The sequence below is a fragment of the Phoenix dactylifera genome, chromosome 18 (genome assembly GCF_051530095.1).
Source record: "Phoenix dactylifera cultivar Ajwa chromosome 18, Ajwa_hap1_PhDact_Kaust_v1.1, whole genome shotgun sequence".
In the NCBI taxonomy this organism is placed as follows: Eukaryota; Viridiplantae; Streptophyta; class Magnoliopsida; order Arecales; family Arecaceae; genus Phoenix; species Phoenix dactylifera.
The window spans coordinates 16,872,866-16,895,815 of NC_143207.1; the positions used below are offsets into that span (position 1 = coordinate 16,872,866).

Genomic DNA, 22,950 nt, shown 5'->3' on the forward strand with positions numbered 1-22,950 from the left:
TAACCTCTCGAATTGTAATTTCACCCTTAAAACCACTCTAGTCTTCTTCTCTTTTTTTTTTTACGTACTTAGTTGTATAAATTTTTAGAGATACATCATCTAAGACTTTGAATCAGAATTCTCAACTATTTCATGTTTCTTTTCTTCTGTTCTTCTTTTTTTTTTCATTTTGTAATAGCAATTTTTCTTTTGTTTTCATTAGATGCATTCTACCCTGGATAAAACGTTCATATGTCACAAGCAATGGAAATTCAAGATTTTAGTGCAAATAACTAGAACTCCATCTTTCTTCGACCTTACTCCAATGCCTCTTGCTTTTCTTATATTAGTAACCAAGATTTTCAAATGCTTGTTCCTCAAGCAACAACTAGAACCCGTGCAAGCAACATCATACAAAACTTGAATATTTGAGAATGAACAACGCCATTTTCATGCTTCCATCTTACAACTTGCTCACCTAGAGCACATACCACAGCCTAATTACTAATAAAATGAAGAAGCTAACTATGATGTTTCAATTAATTTTATCTAAAAAGTTTTAATAAGAAAACTATTTTCCTATAAAATTTACCAATCCATCTTACTTAAGATAAAAGCAAAGTTCATGAAAACATATCTATTCATTCCACCTATTTCCGTAACTCCCCTTCTTACTGCATAAATGTATAAATATTTTTCTTTAAAACAAAAAAATTGATGTCCTGGACACTAATTTTTTACATATTTTATTTATTAAAATGTAGTTTTTTAATGAAAAATCCAGCTCAGCAAAACGGCTAGTTTCTTTTCCCCGGCAACCACGCACCCACGCGCCCATAGGTTGGGCAAAAGCTTAGGCAGGAAGATGCGGTGGTTGCGTAAGCCACCCAATAACGACGACACACGTGTACAGCACTTCAAGTTTTATTGTGATCCTCGACCTCATCGTACGCTGTTAGGTACCTCTCGGCGTCAAGCTGGGTCACAAATTGCCCTAGATACCCATCTTTATTTACGACAGTACCTTCATGGGATCACTCAACTGCCATTTAACTCACCACGTTGCCGCATTTAACACAAATTGCCCTTCGCCTTTCTTTCAGAAAAAAATTATAATTAATCCTAGTTTTTAGAGATAGCAAATATTTCTATAACATGATTTATCTTATTCCTAAAAGTTAGAAATAAGTTGCTTCTCTAATCGCATAATTTTTAGTCTAACCAGATCCATAATTGGTAGACTAGCATGGCTGTTGCTTTCTTTTTTCCGTGCATATTGCTTTGCGGTTGGACTGATGGTAGATCTGATCCGAATAAGAACCACTTCCTTCAATCATTCTTATTTTTTTACCATATTTTTAAAAGAAATATCCTGCCGGAAAATTTTATTGGAACCGTAAAATCTTCCACCATTTAATCGCACCTTTAATCAATGTATGTATAACATGAGAATTGCAGGATGACTAAAAAAACTATATTCATAATCTAATGGCATGGAAATATAAAATCGAAAATTGTTGAGTAATCTTGTAACACTAATTGATCAGAAAAATAATCTCGAGATATTTCTATTGAGACATTGATATGCAAACACATGTATATGTTGTTCTATGTGATGGAGGAGCTGGACTTGTTGGAGCTGGAGGGCAGCAGGAGTGGTAGCTCCTTGCTTACATAATATGCAAGGACTTACTTTTTGATGAAATAAATTTGACCTAGTCATCATCATCTTCATAGAATTTGTTAATTCTCAAAATTTGAACATTAGAATTACCAAGTTGGGGGTCATGGGTTATTGCGTTTTCTAAGTAATTCTCCTCGGCTAATGTTGATGGGTTAGGTCTAAGGTTTGACCAAGCGAACCTTATGCTAGAAAGATAGATGAATAGAGCATCTAGTGGAAGGTGCCACCCTTTTGCATTCCACCTTCCCTTTTATCAAAAAGTAGAAGGTGCCAAGTCAAGCTAGTGGTTCAAATCTAATGGCAAAATCTTTTGACGGTTTTATTAGATATTTAACATTGCATCCCATCTTACAATAAAAAAGTTTTGATATAAAAATTATGTAAAATGCTTGTTATGTTTTTAATAAAGAAAAAGATCTTATCCTATTCCATCTAAAGCTTAAGAGTATTTTTGAAAAAAAAAATCTTAATTTTCAGCTGGTGCAAATTGGACTTTAGTGTGTTCTATATGGAATCTTCCTTCTCTCTCTTCCCACAAACCAAACGAATCCACAGTCTAATAAACAACTTGTATAGAATACTTGGATCACCATGGGCACACTCCACCAACCAAGAAAAATGAAATCCAAAGCAAGCAGTAGTGTCACCATGGGCACACTCCACCAACCAAGAAAAATGAAATCCAAGGCAAGCAGTAGTGTATATAATAAACAAGTTGTACAGAAAACTTGGATCACCATCACTCCACCAACCAAGAAAAATGAAATCCAATGCAAGCAGCAGTGTATGCAATAAACAAAGTTCGGTAGCTTGACCTCAGATTGAGATAAGGATGGAAGGCCAAGTTGGTCGTAAAAATGTGACATGAATCACAGTAAACACCATTGATGGCTCCTCGATAACCTCCAAATGAAGTGGGTACACTGCATCTGGAATCGCCAAGTCTCATGGTCACAACAAACCAATAGTCACGGGCTCATTTGGAATCACAGTAAAAGATAGATTGATCCCCTCACCATAGCTTGAGGGAACTGCTTCAGTATTACGTTCACCAGTTTTTTTTTTTATTATTCCCCAGCTTCCTTTCTTTCTTTCTTTCAAGAGGGAGGATAACCCTTTCACTTTTGAAGAAATAGATCAATTTCATCGACTAGGTATACAGAAAAAATTTATAAAAGCACAACTGGGGAAGATAGGATGATTCTATCATCAACACCAAAATATCCTCGCACTCTATTTTAAATTTTATAGTATATAAGGACAAAAATGATAATTAATACAAATGAAAGAAAAACACCTATTCCGTAGTATAAATCTATTCCACCAAACTTGTGCTTTGGCCATAAGCCCCCAATTCTTTGGTGTTCAGCAAGAATTTACAGGGATATTCCCCACTCGTTCCACAACCAAACACCATCTAAACACATGATCCTGCCATGAATAAGTGCCCAGAATATCCAACCTTAGATATGGTCACAGATTCCATCTTTTATCATTCATTCCACAAACTAGGTAAACAACCTAGCCAACTCATCCTAAATTGACTCATCGATTTGGAACATAGATTATCATCAATCATTAAATTTTCAAAACAATGGTACAGTGCTGACAACCGGTCAAATAGCCAATTCCTTTGATATATTAACCTTCTATATGAGAACCAGTCTTAGTCAAGCTGGTTGTCATCCCTTGCTGCTTCAGAGAGATTCAGGGTTCAAACCCTAGCGGCGATACTTCTACTATATTTGTTAAAAAGCCTTCAACAAAAACTACAAACAACAAAAATATTAAAAATGCATATAAAGATGCGATATTGCAACCAGAAGAAGAAAATATTTCTAGCTATCAGCTACTTTACAATCTCAAACTAACAACAGTTTAGAAAACCCTAGAACAGTGTTTCATATGTTTAAGTTCTTGTGTTGGTGGTTTATTCTAAAACAGAATGCCAACTGATAAAGGTTTTACATAAATCAAATTATGATATTTGAATGGTGGATCATGAGATTCCAATGATTCCACGACCAAGTATTTCCAGAATTCTTTTGGAATAGCTGAAGACTATTTATCAAAAAGGCAAACAAAAAAATCATGATAGGATTCAAGCAAAAGAAGAGAAACACTATGCTCGCACCAAATCCATCACCTTTGATCTGACATAGGTTCGGAATGCCAATATACCTAATAAGATTGCAGCTAATTAGCTCTTCATAATAAACCAGCATAAGGAAATAACCAACGAGAGGAACCAAGCAGACAAAGGTGTTTTCTCCAGTAAAAACATGTCCACAAGCATCTTCCGCAGCAACAACAGACATACAGACATACAATCAGAGCAGAAATTTGATAGGTCTCAACATTATCCCTCATGTCATCAACACAAAAGATCCAAGTCCAGTACTCAAACAGAAACAGTTCGCACGACAACAGAATTAAAACCATCAATTAAGTACCTACAGAGGATAGCATAAACCAAAGTTCCATTAACATTCATCAGCCGACATGTCTGGTTCATCATGTCCTCCATCATGATTGATTCCTGAAACAACAATAAAGGAAGAAGGGAGAGCTCCTTTTTCAAGAAGAGAAAAATGAGAAACATGCTAATGAACATAACAAACCCATCAGTGCGGATGCTTACACTTATTTCTTTATTTACAAAACGCCAGTTGCCAGAACCCGAGATCCCTCAGTAAACGCTGCCTTCCACAGCTGGAAGGTCATCAAAGCTCCAGAGGTCCACATCACTCATATCCTGAGTCATGTCGCTGCTCAGCAGGCAGTCGATCGACTCATCCGAGCTATCCTCGAGGTAAGGTACCTGCAGAAACTGCAGGAACGAATCAAAAGCAGACAGATCTTCAGAGAGTTTCACCGCAGCATCCTCCTCCAAAGGCGGCACCGCCTCGCCAGCATTGTTCTTCAGTTTCTTCTGTGGGCCACCATCTTCCAGGAATGCAGATTGCTCACCTTCAATGATGGAGGGAATGGGAGCAAGAACTGACGTGATCTCAGGAGTCTTTGCCTCATGTTCCCAACCAAAGTCTGAGCAACCAAAAGAGTTACTTCCCTGATCAGAGTATAAATTCATCCCGGGTCCCTCAGCAGGAGGAGCAGGGTTTCTTGCAGGGAATGCAGGGAAAGCACTGAGGTTCTCAGCTTGCTTGATGGGCTGCTTCTCCTCAATGAAGTCGAAGCTGGAGTATAAATCTTGATGTGGTTCATCCAGGTAACTTAAGGGCTGGTTGAACTTAAGAATCCCAGGTTGGTTTGGTTCGGGTGCTTTTGGAGCAGCTGCTTTCTGGCTGCGCTTTTGAGCGCTGGGGCGTACCTCATCAGGGAAGTTCACCTTGGCTTTCTTGCCACGGATCTTACGGGCTTCTGCATCGTAGGCCCTTGCAGCTTCTTCAGCAGTATTAAACGTTCCAAGCCAAACACGAACCCCTTTACGAGGATCTCTGATTTCAGCTGCCCACTTACCCCAAGGACGTTGACGGATTCCCCTGTACTGATTCTTTCTCTTTCTTTTAGCTGACTTAGCCACAGGTCCATCATACTCCTCATGCTTCAGAATAGTTGATCCATCTGCATTCCAAATAGAATAAATGTAGCACATGAACAAGAGACTTGGAGGAAGAAACAAATTACCTTCTAGTACCCGAATATCTTCTTTACCGCGGTAAAAATTAAGAGAAGAAGCCTTCAAAACCTCATTGAGTGCAATAATATGAAATTAAAAAAAAATTCAGCAATAGTCATACAACTCACCCATTGTACAATTTTCTGTATTAGAAAATGAGAATCAAAATATCTGACCCCAGAGAACAAAAATCTCTCTTTTTTATCAGCACAATTATGTCGTGACAGCTCTCCTGTTTAACAATTAATTAAAAAGTCGAAAAGGCAGAACTACATGGTGATGGAGCAAAAATGTCCGCATTTATAGAGGATGGTTGTTTTCCTTCTTATCTTACCAAAAAATGTTTAAATTTTTTTAAAAATAGAGAAAGAAGCACCCTAATGCTACTACTACCAAAAAATAAATTAAACAAAGAAACACCATTGTAAACTTTTCTTTCACTAAAACATCATCTTCATCATCTTGGGCCTTGTCCCATCGAAACAAGATCAGCTGTGAAGCACAAATCTGAATTGAAAGAGCTACATGGAAGAACTGAGCAATGTTTAACAACCAGCTGTCAGTGAGACATTATTTTTTGGTAAGAAACAGTTGCAAAAAGTCTACTTAAAATGGAACCATGGACTGACTCTCTGAGGTTACCCTGCAGTTGAAAAAAGTCTACTTAAAATGGAAGATTTGACATTGAGAACTGCACATATTGTTAAGTTAGAAGTTATGAAACAATTATTGACACTAAGAAACAGTTGCCCACACCTTTACTGTCACCATAACAGCGAAAAGGATATTGGACTAAATTCATCAATGTTAATCGATGCATATCTCTTTTAAGTTTGTTCTCCTCATCACTAAGAATTCATTGGCTACACATTCAGTCTAAAAGTCTAAATAGATCAAAGAAAAAAAAAAGATGACCATCAATCTACAATAAGAATTGCACTTCTTCTCCATTAACACTTGCCATTTTTTAATGTGGACAACTTGCAAATCTCGAAAATTTTTTCTGAATACCATTTCTATGGTCTTAAGATCAACAATATATGGATTGTTTGCATTGATTTATTCTATTGATTCAGCATCATCAACAAATTGGTAGGAGTCCTAAGGTCTTCACAGAACCCTATAACCCATACACTAGACCATCTCACAGTGGACCTAAATTTCCATCTCATGACTCTTCCAAATTTACATTGTCCAAATCTAAGACAATAATTTATGAACAGAAACTGCAACATCATAATGTTGAAAAGGAAAATGGCTTACAAGAACCTACACAATAACAAAAAGCTCAAGGAAACAAAAATTTGTCTAGAAGATGCATCGGATTAGGGCTAAACTTGGATCGGATACTAGAATATCCATATCCATATTTATTTTGTTTCACGAATATAGATATAGATACGGATGTTAGTTGAATATAAAAATTCATATCTATATTTGTTTTAAATGGATACGGATACAAATCGAATACCAAAAGTATGGATATAATTATAGATATAAATCGGATAATTAAACTTTATGACTATAGAATCAAAGATATTACTAAGTGGATGATAAATTAAATTAATAGCATGTCAATGTGGTCATTTATTTTTCTTAAAAGTTCATGAATGCCATATAAAATTAAATAGGATTACAAATAGAATCGGATATTCGGATACAGATTAGATAGTTGTCTATCTATATCCATATTCATTTTTCTTTGACGGATATAGATACGAATACGGATATTAGTCGGATGCTCAAATTTCTATCCATATCCGGATATATTCGGATACAAAAATGAATCCGAACAGATATTATCCGATCCACTTTCACCCCTAAATGCATCATCAGATTTGAGATAATGATCATCAAAATGGAGCACTCAAGAGGTAGGATCTTAAGCCACATCTAAGAAGGAGAAAGGTGAAGAAAAGAACAATGGGAAATTGTAGAACCAGACAATTGTATGTCTGAGAACAATAAAACATAACTAATACAAATGCATCACAGAAAGTTAACATGGTAAATTAAATATTGTTCAGATTTGAAAAGAACAATATCTCAATAATGGAGCAATTGCAAATTCCAGCTATAGCCTAAAAAAATCACTTAATGGAAAAGGAAGAATCATGAAAGCCCTTTGAATATTGTGGAAGATCTGAGAAGAACAAAGTCTAATTATGGCCCTAAATGTTAATTTATTAAATAAATTCTTAAAAGAAATAGCGTGTCACAGAATAAAAATCCTATGTTTATTGAGAGAAGGGGGCAAAACATTTCCCTGCAATTCTTGATGAAGTGTCAAGGGAGAAAGAGTTCCAGAAATCATTTATACGATTGCAAATAAACATGAAAAAAAACAGATGTTTCTAGATCTCTATGAAGAAAATCCATCCGAGGGACTTTTATGGGCAAGTTTCCCCACATGACAGATGAAGGAGTGAGGAAATTTGAGAGGGAATTACAGGAAAAGATGCAGCAAAATAGAGGTAACTATTTAATTAAAAAGCAAAAAGGGATGGAAAAAAACTAATTACAGAGAGAGCAGAACACGACACTTTTTTCTTTTCTTCTTTTTGGCTTTGAAATGAGACCAGAAGAAAATCCTATTAGTAGAATTCACATTTCGCCAATCATGTGGTGTAGAGAAGAAGATGATGATGAAACATAAGAAAATGACTCGAATTCTAAACAGATACCATCTTCTTCTCTAATTTTCATCTTTAATATTTAGAATCCGTGAAAAAGATGGCATCTTTTTTGGAAAAGAAAAATAAAAAACCTATCTTTTTCATCCGGATGCCTCCGGTGGAAGAGAATTAGCTAATCTTTTTTATTCCAATCAACCTCGGCAATAACTCGCACCCAATAACAAAGCCCAAATGGAAGATCTCGCATCACCGACCAAGTAAAACAGCAGAAAGTTAGACAGAATAGACGAATCCAAACCGAAGAAAAATAAACTGGTCATTTGCATTATAAAAATTTTCAGGACTCAATCTCTTAAAATCTCGGGAAAAAAAATCACACTTTCGAAGAAAGGAATAGTAAAAATCCGATATTTTTCGTGTAGGTGCCTCGGGTGGAAGAGATTATTTGATCTGTTCCTTCTGATTAACGCAAGAAATACCCCATCCCAAATAACAAAACCTGATCAGTAGAAATCGCATTCATCAACCAAATAAAGCAGAACAGATTAAATCAAAAGAAAACAAACGATTCAAACGCTACGAAAATAAGCCGATCACCTCCATCTTCGAAACTTCAAGCACTCAATGTGTCAAAATCCAGGAAAAAAATCACAGCTTTCGGAGAAAGCAATGGTAAAAGTCCGATCTTTTTGATCTGGATACCTCGGGAGAAGGGGGTTTTAGGTGGGCAGGCGAAAGGCTTGACGTCGACGAGCTCCGGCTCATCGTCCCCCTCGGACTCCGATGACTCGTCGTGGAACTCCTGGAAGTCAGCTTCGAAGTCGTCGTCCTGGAACTCCTGACGCTTCCCCTTGCTCTTCTTTGCCGCACCGCCCTTCTTCAGATCCGGCCAGAGGTAGTCGGCGGTCACCCGCTGGGACCTCGCCGTCGGTATGTAGTCGGAGATGATCGCTCCTCCACACATCGCCAAGCGCTCGCAATAATCCTCTCTGGAAACGGTATGAGAAAAATGGAGAGCAGACTCAGTTTACAGAGTTTTTAGTAGCCGAGGCTTTTGACAAAGAGAAGGGACAAGGGAAGGGCAGGTGGGGTTTTATAATGATGGGTTTTAGGATTAGGGGATGGGGTGGGGACTTGCTTTTAATGGATATTTGGTGCAAACCTCATGAAATAAATGAGCCTAAATATAGGCGTATCTTGTGGAGATATAGGTAAAAAATTTTGGTGAAAAGTCATTTGGTGCTAGGGTTAGGTCATGGTTGAAAGTTCGGATCCTTGTTTCTAGCTATCATATCATCCATCTTCGAGATTGGTAACTCTCATTCGTTCTTGAAATACAGTAAGGCATCGTTAATGTTATATATGGTGCATCGTGGTGACGAAGGAGATCCATCTATCTCCAAAATAAATAACGTGATGGCTATCTATGATGATACTGTATTCTGTAGTGCAAAAGTAGCATTGCAGAGAATCTTGTTTCTAGAGTTAAGATTTACAGACCCGACCATATATTACTCTTTTAATATTTTGTTTTTTTATGTAAATTATCGTATCTTAGAAACTACGACTATCGAGAATCATAATATTGGCGGATGCTATGATTTGGGGATCCTACAATTGTTGTTGGGTCTAATCAATTGGTCATGTGGAGAGAAAATGGCTATACAAGGTGCAAATGGTGGGACAACCTCCATGACTAGAACTTGGGATGATGGGACTAGGTGTTGAAGGTTAGGTCTAAGTGAGGACTTTCATGTTTTAGATTGTATTGTCATCAACACCTGCTGCCACATAGCCTTTGATCTTTAGAATTATCTCACCTAACTCAATTGACCATCAGGTAGGCTTTGTCTATAACACCCTTTAGGCTACAGAAATTTCAGGTTCATAATATTTTCAAAGTTGATGCATAGATTCTCATGAAGTGCCAAAGAAGTTATGGTGTTAAAATACTATCACTTTAAACATGATTGCTGAGGTATATTTCCAAATACTAAATGACATACGTGAACTAATCGATGTAAAAGTGGTATAGTACTCTCGATGCATGATGCATGATTTATAGCATCATACGTGTGTGCATTTCAGAATTTTTTCTTTCATGTTTCTTCCTTTGTACAACTAGAATTAATTAAAGATTGATCATTATTTTCACATAAAAAAATAATATTTACAATGCTAATCAACTCATCGAGATTTGTACATCTCCCTATCAATTATGTCATGGTCGGAGTCCCACTCACAGTGATTTGGTCGAATTGGGAGAAACCGTAAGTATTATTGCGGACAATCAATTGAGGAACCAGAGACTCAACTTTATACTTCCAACCATACTATGACACTTGGGGTGGCAACCAATAGTGCATACCATAAAGAAGAACTAGCTAGAGCAACACTTGTCACAAACGACCATTTCTCCATTGTTTTTCATTTGTTCTTTGCAATTCGTCCCATCAAAACGCTGCATTATAGATCTTAATATATCTTTTATTCAATCATGTATGACAATAAAATATCCTACACTTGTGTTGGAAAAGAGACTCAATGTTTTCATTAGAGAAGCAATTATGAGATGGAATCTCTTGCAACTTGCAGAGACCACTTTATATTTCAAATCTTCCACCACAATCATTGACATAACATATGGTTAATCTACATCTAAAAGAAAGATGGAGGTAACTCTTGGATGCCGAGATTTATCTTAGATAGCTTAAGAATTCGTTTGGTTCATGAGAATTTTTTTTATTAATTTTTTTTAAAAAAATTAATATCTAAGTATATGATGTTTGAAAAAAAAAATATATTTAATTAATTATGCGAGAGAAAAAAAAAGGAAGAGTGAGGGAAAAAAAATAGGAGTTGCAGGTAAAAAGGAGGTTCATGCATCTAAAAAAGGAGGAGGAGAGCAAGGAGACAAAGGGACTGGGCCCTCCATCAGTTGTCGACAGGTAAGCCAACTTGCTTCCGTGCCCCAAAACTATAGCTTTGCAAAGATCGATGGGCGGCACGAATATCCTGCAATTGGTGACGTGCCATTGGCTAAATATTTAGTTTAATATTCAGTGAATGAAGTTACAATAATACCACTATTTAAATTCGTGTATTACCAACTTTGCCGTTATAATGATATTGTGGAGTGATATCAATGAACCAAATCCGGTCTGATTCACCCGCTAACCAGACCCAAACACATTTGAGCTCAAACTCATTGGTTAGGCTTGGGCTGAAGAAGATGAAACTTGAACCGTTTTGGGTAGGGCCGAGTTTAAAATTCACAATAAATACAACAAAGGTTAATTTTGTGAGCGGTATGTTTTTGTAACTAGTTTTAGTTTGGATTCGATTTAGGGTTTTGATGCATGTCGGCGTGGACTTGAACTAGGCTCGAGTAGGACATTGGCCTCGATTTTGTGATCATTCACTTCAAGCATACGAGAGCATATGAGATGGGTGGCCACATTCAAGATAAGATTGGTTGAAATGGTGACATGGGGGCATGTAATTGTGAGGATCGATGTATGACAAATTTTCGCATCTAAGGTACAATCAAATGCTATTTTATTTTGATATGTGCCGAACACGCTTCTTATTTATTGATATAACCGTTGTTTCTATCTAAACCACTACCAAGGGACTATAGAAGTCCAAAAAAATCAGCAACATTGTAAAGCTAGTTGCTTCTAGAGACAAAAAGATGGCAATTGGTCTCTTTCCATTATTATGTAATCGGAGGGAAGAGCATTATAGGGTAGGATCAACTCCATTGGAACTTGAGTATGTGGATGGATTAGATACTTAGATTAGATTAATCAGCTTGGATAAAATTCTATAGGTAGTTTAAGACTAAAAACTTTTTAGGTTAGCATTTGGATTTATCGGAATATTATCTAGGTGCCTTCAGACAACTCTAAAACTTAATAGGATTGTATAAGAATTTCATGTGAATCATAAATAAATGTTTATTTGTTCAGCAGTTCGAATTATATCGGATCAAGTTTAGACTCGATTTGAATTTATTATCAAGTTGGGTGATACTACCGGAGGAAATCGTTCGGCGGTGTGATATTATTACCATGGTCCATATGAAAAATTTAGGGAGCACATTGTCAGTGTTGAAGTCAATTTTCTGTACATATTGATAGCTCATGCTAACTTCTAATCTCCAACACTTGTATGTACTTGGAGACGAAAAGTTCAAGTTAGACCCTTGACCTAACATACCTATTTTGCTTTCTAAAAAATCTTTGTTGTGATCATTGGACAAAATTCTCAGATGAAAGGGGGTGAAGTTGGTCTTCTAAGACTCCCATCCGTCTTTATCTCAACTTAGGAGCCAACATTTGTGAAAGGGGAAGGAGTGATCCACAAGTTATGGAATAGTCTTGTAGTCAACAAAATGGTAGATTCCGGGAAATGCAAGAGCTCAAGAACTTTTTGTCATGGTCAGGGTTATGGCGTGCTGCCAAGGAGACTTCTTTCTGCATTCAACGCACATGACATCACCCTTTAGAAAGATTATATTCATGAGAAACACAGATTCTAGAGATCGTGGATGAACCGGCATACTAGATCGATCAGGTCGATCAATGAAACGTAAATGATCGACTAAATAGAATCGATACCTGCGAATGATAAAGGATGGAAAATACAATGATGCAAAAAGAAAAAAAAAAGTAAGATTAACTTAAAAATAATTAAAAATATGGGGTCAATTATCTTGAACGGTTGGTGCGGACACTAGTGCTAGGTCAGCCATCACTCGAGTCGATGGTCGCTACAGATTTCAGCCAGTTTAGCCAGTCCAACCAGTTTGATTTTATTTTGTATTGATTTTATGTTATTTTATTTTATGTCGATTGAGGTTATTTGCATATTGTCATTTTTAGAGCTTTTTTGGGATTATTTTATTTGTAGGGGTCTTTTTATTATTTTGTGATCCCATATGTATATGGTCCGTATATTGTTTAGGGTTATATTATGATGAATGAAAATTGATTCTCTTCTTTGAGCTTTGGCGTGTGAAACTCTGAGCGGGGCTAGGTGTGAAGTCTAGTCTTCTTCCTCCTCCTCCCTCTTCGCTCCTTCTTTCCTATTTCTTCTCTCTCCCTTTTCTCTCCTCCTTTTCTCCCTGCTGTCCTGCATTAACGGTGCATGATGTCAATCCATGGAACCACTTGATCATTGTTTTGAATCGTTTTGAACTGATACAAACTGCTCTTAGGATATCATTGTAAAGAACCATTTTTAACTACTTCACCAAATCGATACCATACTTACTTAGTCAAATTGCCATGTCACAGTTGATATGGAAGAAAATTAATTTTTGAGGTAAATATAAAGAACTCAAAAGAAAAAGGAAAAAAAGTTGAGTATCCCAGTGGACCTATGTAGCTAGTATGATCACCAATAAGCATAGTAAAAGATGGATATATTGCTCAATTATGCCTGGGGTCTGCTGTTTGGGAGGGCTATCCATGTCGAGTAACCTATGTTAGCCGGAGCAAATGATAACATTAAAGAAAAAAAAGATGAGAGAGCTTCACAAAATTTAACCGGAGTGACTGATCTAGTGTTGAAATCTACACCTTTCCATTGAAGGCACTGCATCTTGCCTTCATTTCTATAAGCTATTGCCTAGGTGTACATAAACATCCTAAAAATGAATTCTAGTCTTTAGTATAATTAGGGTTACAAATCGGTGGGTCTAAGTGGGGTATGCTTGATCCTAAACCAATCTGATTTCATATTCAGATCAGCCCGATACCCAATCCATTAGTTGATCAGGTCGATTCGGGTCAGATCTATGGAAAGAATTATAGATCTAGGATCAAATATGACCAGAGCCTAAGCCGAAATATTTGGTTTTCAGTTCGGGACCAGCTCGGATCAGGTTTGCATTTCAAATCAAACATCTAGCTATTCTTTTATAGTTAAAACACAAAACCTGATTTGGGAATGAATAAATATAAAATCATTAAAAATTTAAATGAAATCAAAAAAGGGCCGCATTCAACTTTGAATTTCATTCAAAAACTTTTAATTTCAATCATAAACCTTGAGGCAAGATATATTAAGTTTTCGGTTGGAAACAAAGAAAATTATGCTACACAATATTATGTTACACTAAATTACCCTTGTCCAAGTGATGAATTTTAAGCGCCTAATATCTCGGGCAGCTGATACTTTGCTGCACTCACCAAGGAGGTGCAATTAATTTTCTCAGAACATGCAGATAATGTCCTGATTAATTTCTATGTGCTCTGCGGTGCTGCCAACGATCTCTGCTACCTGACATCGTATATGGATCCACATCTCAGACATGATAAAATGAATCATTGATGCTTTCAGTCATCCCTTTGTTTCTTGAAAAAATCTGGATTGATGTGGTTGTTGATGGTAAAAATTTTCATGATGCATGGATATTTCTTCAATCTATTGCCGCCGCAGTTATTGAATTCTGGTGACATAGTTCAGCTATTGTCTGCTAACGTATGCATCTGAGATAGAGTGCAAAGCATGCAGAAACCATGCAAATTAAATGCATGGTAAATTTGAGCATAGAATGTGCTAATTAATCAAGACGTAGATTTCATTTTCTCCTATTAGTGGAATCTACCTTACAAAGAAAAACGACACTAAGAGAGAGAGAGAAAGAGAGAGAGAGAGAGAGTGAATTAATGAGGCACCCATTGGTGGGAGCAGTGTATACTTCATACATGACCTTTGATCATGCAAATATTTAACTGATTGACCAGTAAACTCTTTCACTTTTGTTTAGGTATCACTTCTTCGAGGAATGTTTCTGTCTGGATTCTTGTCATCTTTTGGTCCTTCAGCCACAATGATTTCCAAATGGTGATGCAATGCTTCAGTTTGCTATCTGGAGGTTGTCATCAGCCATTTAAACACTCTCCATTACGTAGTAGTGGTTATAAATATAAAATAGGCTTAGCAAAGGGATTTTTTTCCATCAGCCGGCATCTTGCTCTTTTCTCAACTTTTTTAGTTTAGCATGTTACAGCAGTCTCTAACTTAAAATTAACTGCTTGTTTTTGTCTACACCACTTTACAGCTTAAACATAGATGTTCTAATCACATAGTTCAGAAGGTTGCAGACTCATTACATGATGGATCTGTCTGTCCTTTCACATCTGTCATTAGGTATTACTTCAGATATTTCATTTTAACATTTGAGCTCAGCTTATGTCATTACTTAGCTTGAATTGCTTATATTTTTTTAATCTGTATATCTAACAGGAAAGAATAATCCCACATCTGGAAATGCAATGGTTAGTCTACTTTACAAACTTTCATCTTTAACCTGTGAAACATCTAAGTTTGTTATCAAAATTTTTAAAATGGCTGTCCACCTGATAATTCCTGAATGTTTCGCAAATGGGAACGCATGAACAAAATTTTTGCTCGTAGATTTTCAGAACAAAGCCTGACTGGTGTAAGAATAAAAGAAGACCATGCTTGCTAGCCTTAATTTGCCAACTTGTTCAATCCTCAAGTCTGTCAGGACTGTTTCTTGGGCAAATATATATGCGAACTGTGAGCGAACTTTCTTTGCATAGCCTGCGATCTCTGAGATTACTATTTACCTTTAAGAATCAAACTGATTTACCTATTTATATGAACTTACATATTGCATGTATTGCAGGATGGGGCTGTAAGGTTAACTGAGGCATTATCCGGTGGGCGTCAAGAGTTGGTGAAGTTAGGCCTAACGTATTGCAGGATGACATCTCATGGTTTTGCAAAATTATGTGCAAATTTTGCTGTATTTGGTGGTATACCTGAACCAAACCTTCGAAGAAATTTCACCGGGCAACGGGTTCATCATTCTATCCTTTCTTGAAAAGTAACATGAGAATATGTAACAGATACTTGTTACAACCTTGCTCTTGCATGGATGGCTATGTATAACATGAGAATATTTCATCCAAGAGTTTTGAGAAAATGATCAGTTGGTTATTCGATGTGCAATTTGGTTCTCACTGCTTGAGCCGATTAGTGTTTTGGCCTGCCTTAATTGTTGATGATTACAGGGTCGAATGAAAATTTTGGCCTCAGCCGCATTAATCCGTTTGATATTTTGCTGCTTTGCGAAGACATTTATAAGCTTGACAAAAACTAACTAGATCAATCCAGTGGCAGATCTTTTGCTAATGTTGATATTTCACAACCAAAAAAAAAGAGGAAACTTTCAATATTTGAATTTCCTCTGCAGTAAGACTCATTAGGTTTAGTCATGTTGGAATGAACTCCACTAGCATAGTGTTATGAGTTCAAAACCATGGTTGCAGATATCTCTGAACACTGATGACATATTGCATACTTTCGACATGTTAAACTATGGAGTACTTAATTCTGAGCTTGCAGTTTCTTGTTAGGGTAACTATATGGCTGATGCTCCATTTTTTTAAGTGGATATCCAATCCGAAATCTCATGATATGATGAACAAGGCTTATATAGCATTAGCTTGCCATCTTAGACCAATCTAGTACAATCACTGATGCGAGAGAATATGGATTTATTAATTTTTGTAATTGAAGTTTTGATTATTTCTCCTTTCACCCTATTCATGGAAGCAGGGCTGTGATGCTCTGGGATCAATTCTTGTGGATCCAGCGTGCAGCCTTAAAAGTCCTGTTCCAGAGAAGTGCCATCCTGGGTTGGCAGGAATTATTCAAATAATCCAGGCACTAGCAGGTTATGAAACCTCTGAACCTGTTCCTTCTGAAGCACCAATTATCATCGATTTCCTCGCATTATTTTGTTAACTTGGCTGAGAATTCTGAGGTTGACAGGGAAAGAACCTGGAAGTATGATTCATTGATGTAAAGGAGCTCAACTCCTGCATGCCGAAAGACCAACATTGCTGAAATAGCCAATGCAGTAGGTGCTGTGAGTGTTGGGTGCAAGGAGCTCAAAGTTGCTGATGGCGAAGATGAAATGGTCAAGGAGGAGCTTCAGAAGGAACCTGTATGGTGGTTGTCAGCTGATTCAAGAGCTATCCGAGGTTATTGCTTGGGCAAGGCAATTGCTGCTGCTCAATCTCTCAGTCAAAATGGATTCTCAGAAGCAGCTACAGAGTCATTATTTGCTTCATGGTCAAGTTCTAGATGTGGCTATGGCTTTCAAGCATGTTAGTAAAGTGTTGATCCCCACTTTTTTTTTTAAATTTCCTCTTGATTCTTCCATTATGGATGGGTGAGTGGGAGCTATGTAAATTTAAGCATATGTATTTAGCATTCTTGCAACAACTAAAGCAGAAAATAAAAATAAAATCATCTTATTACAGCATTTTCAGTAATTTCCATCCTGGTGCTTTAGGTGAACTATTTCATCTAGAAAATAATTATATGATTTGTTAATTTGCTATCAAAGTTCTGCATTGATGTTAAAGAACCAGTTTGCAGGAAGACTCAGTTTTCCATGGAGGTCTATTAAAATTAATTTTAACATAGCATCATGTCTCAGGCTCCTCATCTAGGGCTGTTAGCAGGTTAAGTTGGACCCGAGCTAAATTTGGGTTGACCACCTAGATTGTTACACCCAGTTCCAGGCCTTTGTCAAAATCCTAAGTCTGACCCTCTCTGAAACTTACTTGAGCTTCAACTTTGTCCTCCTTTTTTTGACCTGGGTCTGGATATCAATGTCTGCATATCTATTCCTTCTTTTTCGTTCCAAGTCTCCCATAAACTCAAGGATTCATCTGAATCCCCCGCCTATTAACATTAATTTTATCAGAATTCTTCGTAAAAGAGATTTAAACTTTAGAACGGTGTGAATAAAAGACTCATGAAATTGAAAGATACACCACCTCAATGTGCCGGAGGTGGGGGTGAAATCGAAATAAATTATATGAAAATTCGAACGGTCATACTCTCCGATGCATTTGGTTCGCGACTAAAATCAGAATCAGAAATAACATAAAATTTGAGTACTAGATAAAATTCCTCCGAATTAAAGTTTGGAATATTAGGGCATCTCATTCCCGACTGAAATCGAAATGGGAATAACACTTTCCCCAACTAAAGAACAAGAACAAGAGCGGCTAATTCTCATCCTCATTTCAGAACCCAACTCCTCCCGACCAAACATATCCCAAAATAATCCTACCAATTCAAGTAGCAGACACAACCAGCCTGTAGCATGTGGTAGCGGCCAAAATCATCACTCAAATTTTCAGCCCCAGGCTCTCTCTCCACATCAAAACAAGCAACCAAACACAATCCTTTGCAGTCACCAGCCACATGGCTCTAGCTCTGTCAAATGCATCCAAAGCAAGATAAAATACAAAGACACTGTGATAAATAAAACAAATACATGGCACCAAGAAACATAACACCCCACAACCCATCCTCTTTCCCTCTGTCTCTTCTCAAACGCTTGCTTGCTGCATCATTCCCTTCCCAGTTTAAACATCCACAGTGCTCTCATGCTCTCTTCCAAGCCAGAAGCCACAGCTCTCAATATTATTAGTACATATACATACTAAATAACCTTTTTAAAGCCCTACATCTCAACCTCAGCACCAAGGGCATAGGAGGAGGAAGGAACAAAAAAACCTCTAGTTCTTAGAACTTTTCTAAATCCCTGAGCTAGGGGTTTCAACAAAGTTGTGTGCTGCTCTTTGCTTCCGGTGCCATCACATAGGTGCCTGCATTGTGATCACAATTGGGCTCCTAACGACGTGCCTCCCGTCGCTCCACGTCAGCACGCCGGTCCTCACACTTGAGCTCCCCGGCGGCAGCCTCTCCATCGCCGCTGCCTTCACCCTCAGCACGAAGCTGAGCTTCTGCCCTGTCCTCCGAAAAGCGAGCTCCTCCGGCTCCACCGCCACCGTGCTCCCCTCCGGCCCCCTCACCGATGCCCGATACACCGCCCTGCCATTCCCGACGTTCGTCAGCGTTCTTATGAAGTGCGTCGACCTCCTCTTCCCACTCCCGTCATCGACGAACACCGCCGCGAATGATGGGTAGTTCAAATTCCCGGGATGCCCGGTCTTCCTTGCGCGGCTGCAGTCCGCCGCCCGCCTCGTGACCGCCCTGATGTTCTGTCGGGTATAATTCAAGTTACAGAGGAAATTCACGTAATCCATTGTGGAGATGTCGTAGACTAGCCCCGGGTCCAGTGCTCGCTGGGGGTCGACATGGCCGGAACCGAAGTCGAACACATCGGATGAATTCCCGGTGGACTCGTCCAGCATTGTCATCTTCTTGTTATCCTTGGTGTAGGCAGTGGTCATCAACGCTGATTTGATCGCCGCCGGGCTCCACTCCGGGTGCGCCGCCTTGAGCAGCGCGGCGAGACCGGACACGTGGGGGCACGCCATGGACGTACCGGACAGGATGTTGAACTCCGTCCGGCGACGGTCCGATGGGATCCCCGCGGGGCCCACGCTGTCCGGCCACGCTGCCAGGATGTTGAGCCCCGGGGCTATGAGGTCCGGCTTCAGGATCTCGGGCGACTGGGGGTTGGGCCCGCGGGCAGAGAAGGAAGCCACCACCGGCGCCGGCCGGACACCGAGGCGGGTCCCGCGGAAGAGGATGGTCGCGGTGGGCGGCGAGTGGGGGGTAGCGGCGGCGATGTACTTGCGGATCTCGTCGCCGGAGGCGGCGCCGACGGCCGTGGCGGGGAGGACGTGGCAGTCGGCGACGAGGCCCTCGCCATCGAAGACGCCATTGGCGAGGATCATTCCGACGCCGCCGGCCTTGCGGACGACCTCGCCTTTGGCGGCGCGGGAGTTGATGCCACGGTCGCAGACGACCATCTTGCCGCGGACGGCGTTGGGGTCGAGCGAGCCCTCGAGGCAGAGGGAGGAGGAGTACCCGTCTCCGGCTCCCCCTCCGGCGCTGCCGAGAGCGGCGGATGCGTAGATCAGCGGGTAGAGGCGGCCGGGGGCAAGGGCGGGGCCGCCGTAGACGCTGACGCCGGGGAGGATCCGGCCGTTGCCGAGCTTGACGTCGGCGGGGAAGTCGCGGTCCATGGAACCGGCGCCGACGGTGGTGACCCAAGGGGCGACATTGGTGACAGTGAGCCCCCCGGGGCCGCCGTTGCCGGCGGAGGCGGATACGAAGATCCCGGCCTCGGCGGCTGCGAAGGCACCGACGGCGATGGCGTCGAGGTAGTAGGGCACAACCACGCCTCCGACGGAGAGGGACACGACGTCGACGCCGTCGGCGACGGCGGCGTCGAAGGCGGCGAGGATGTCGGAGTCGAAGCAGCCGGCGGCCCAGCAGACCTTGTAGGCGGCGAGTCGGGCCTTGGGCGCCATGCCGGCTGCGACGCCGCGGGCGTAGCCGAGGGTGGAGGCCGGGAAGACGTAGCGGCCGGCGGCGATGGAGGCGGTGTGGGTGCCGTGGCCGTCGGTGTCGCGCGGGGAGCGGAGCTCGGCGGACTCATTCATGTGGCCACTGGTGGCCTCATAGCCGCCGGAGAAGTAGCGCGCACCGACAAGCTTGCGGTTGCAGGCAGTGGCAGGGAAGGCGGCGCCGGCGACGCAGGCGCCCTTCCACTTGGGGGGGACGGGGCCGAGGCCGTGGTCGGAGAAGCTCCGACGCTCGGGCCAGATGCCCGTATCTATCACGCCGACGACGAGGTCGGAGCCGAAGTCGGTCTCGGCGAGGAGGCCGGAGCGGTCTGAGGAGAGGAGGCCAAGGAAGCGAGGGGAGCGGGTGGTGAGGGGGCGGCGGACTTGTTCCGGAAGTACGGCGACGACGCCGCGGATGGAGGAGAGGGAGGTGGCGGCGGCAGGGGAGAGGCGGGCGGAGAAGCCGTGGAAAACGGAGGAGTAGGTGTGGATGATAGGGCCGCCGGGGGTCCAGTCGGCAGCGGCGCCGTCTGCGGAGGCGGAGACGGCGTCGACGGTGGTCTCATACCAGTGGGCGTGGGTGGGGAAGATGGACGGCTTGGCGTCGCGGTCCACGCGGACGATGTACGTCCGCTTGCCGCCGTTGCTGTCGTTGAAATCGACGGCCGAGATGGAAGGAAGGAGGAGACAGAGGAGGAGGGGAAGGAATGGAGATTGGAGCTTTATTTCCATTTTGTTTTGGGTCCTCCACTCGGAAATCTTACAAAGAGGAAGGTAGACGTAAAGGAAGGAGAAGGAAGAAGGAGAGTGGAGTTGGGGTGGGAGAGTACGAGCGAGCCCGTGGGTTTATACGTGGAAAGCAGTGCCGTGTCTCGGTGGGACCGAGCTGGTGTCCTTAGTTCGGTTAGTTTATTATTGTTTTAGCCACTGAATTCGAGAAATACTCATGTATCTCAGGTCCCACAAATAAGGCAACGTGCAACCTTAAGCAGGCTCAAGTGCATATTGCCCTTGAGAAACCCAAGTTTAACACTGCTATAAACATCTACATTCTAATCTTAAAAATTAGATGAGAGTACTAGATCAGGATCTTCTCCCCTTTGGAATTGGATTAGAGAGTCTTCCAACCTTTCAATGGTGGTGGTGGTAGGAGATTAAAGTCGAAAGATTAGTAGTGGCATTCGAATCTTTTGATGGTGATGGAATATAAGAAGTGTTGCTGGAAATTGGACCCGGGGGCGGCTGCGAACTGAGAGGGGAGGAGCTCCGCCGCCGGGACAGTGGGTGGCGGCGCGTCGGCTGGTGGTGTCCTCCTGGAGAATCCTGCAAGAAAGCCGGTGGCCGGATTCTCCGGCGCCGGCCCTCCCTTCTCTCCCCCAGGTTCTCTTTTATAGAAAGATATTATGTTACCTGGGAGGTGACAGGGCAAATTGTCTTTTTCGTGATAATTGGGCACGATCATGCTCATTAATGGCGTTGTGGAGAATAAGACCGGATCAGACCGGAGTCAGCGAACTGTCATGGTTGATCGGACCTGTTGGAGTGGTTGAACCGCCGGCCGTGGTGGGCCTGGGGTTCGTAGATGGCAAGTGCATTGATTGCTGAGTGAACCGGTGATCAGGGAGAGTCATACGCTTTGATGGTCCAGTGATCCGGAGATCATCTTGAGCCGTGTTCATTTAATGGTTGAGTGCATCGGAGGCCCGCAGGGGTCACACGCATTAATGATAGGGCGTGCCGAAGGCCTGCGGAGGTCACGTGCCTTAATGGCTTAAGGATGGTAACAGAGTACGGTGGAGTCGTGTATTTGGTTGTCAGATCCTCTAGAGGATTAGGCGGAGGTTGGATATTTGGCTAAGGCACGGGCTCGGCACGGGTGCCGAGCCGAGCCGGTTGCTTAGCGGAGTGTCTTGTTGTGAGGTCGGGCGCTTCTTGGTCGAGCGCCTTTCTGGTCGGCGCTCCTTGGTCGGGCGCCTTTTGGTCGAGCGCCTTTGGTCGGCGCTCTTTGGTCGAGCGCCTTTTTGGTCGGCGCTCCTTGGTCGAGCGCCTCTCTGGTCGGCGCTCTTTGGTCGGCGTTCTTTGGTCGAGCGCCTCTCTGGTCGGCGCTCTTTGGTCGAGCGCCTCCAAGCTGGCATGACTTGGGTTTTCCTCCAACAAGAAGCTTAGAGCATGCATTTTTGCATCAAATGAGACCAGTTTAAGTTGATTATAGTTTGGAGTTTCGACTTAGACGTCATTCAGCATTTGCATATTTGTTTCCAAGGCATACGAAATCCTGTAAGAGTTTAACCAAGTCTAATTTGGAAATCAATTATGCGTTTTGAATCAACTATGAAATGCGATTTTGATTTTTGCCAATGTTAGAATAAATTAAATCAACACTAGATTTTCAAGACTCATCTATACTATTTTATATAGATATATACATGCATACACACGCACATATAAAAACCTTTTTTTTCGAGATGAAAAATGAACTCTGCTGCCTGCTATCACTAAGAAAGGATTCTATCAGCAAGGAAAGCTGGGACCATCTCTAACTGCTTTGTTTAACTCTAAATATAAATGCTAGACATTTTCATGAGCAAATTCTGTTGAGCTCAACTTATCTTTTGTTTTTTTCTTTCTTCAAATCTTAATTGAAACAATAATAGTCTACAATGTGGCTGACTGAGTGGCCTCATTTAC

At 41.2% G+C, this 22,950-nt stretch overlaps 2 protein-coding genes across 3 annotated transcripts; both read right to left on the bottom strand.

The window, feature by feature from the left end:
- Positions 1–3,996: 3,996 nt before the first annotated feature.
- Positions 3,997–9,263, bottom strand: LOC103703325 (ethylene-responsive transcription factor 1-like). Of its 2 annotated transcripts, XM_008786141.6 has the most exons (3): positions 8,642–9,263; positions 4,305–5,248; positions 3,997–4,202 (listed from the first exon to the last, which is right to left on the bottom strand). In XM_008786141.6, exons 1-2 carry the CDS (start codon positions 8,901–8,903, stop codon positions 4,353–4,355), a joined length of 1,158 nt encoding a protein of 385 aa, XP_008784363.3. In that variant the 5' UTR covers positions 8,904–9,263; the 3' UTR covers positions 3,997–4,202; positions 4,305–4,352. The 2 variants fall into 2 exon arrangements, with proteins under 2 accessions (XP_008784363.3, XP_088570541.2); XM_088714415.2 differs by lacking the exon at positions 3,997–4,202 and having other exon boundaries at positions 4,237–5,248; positions 8,642–9,092.
- Positions 9,264–18,184: 8,921 nt separating this feature from the next.
- Positions 18,185–21,097, bottom strand: LOC103703326 (subtilisin-like protease SBT1.5). The gene has a single exon (XM_008786142.5). The coding sequence runs from the start codon at positions 20,992–20,994 to the stop codon at positions 18,598–18,600; it is 2,397 nt and encodes a 798-aa protein (XP_008784364.4). The 5' UTR covers positions 20,995–21,097; the 3' UTR covers positions 18,185–18,597.
- Between the last annotated feature and the right edge of the window lie 1,853 nt (positions 21,098–22,950).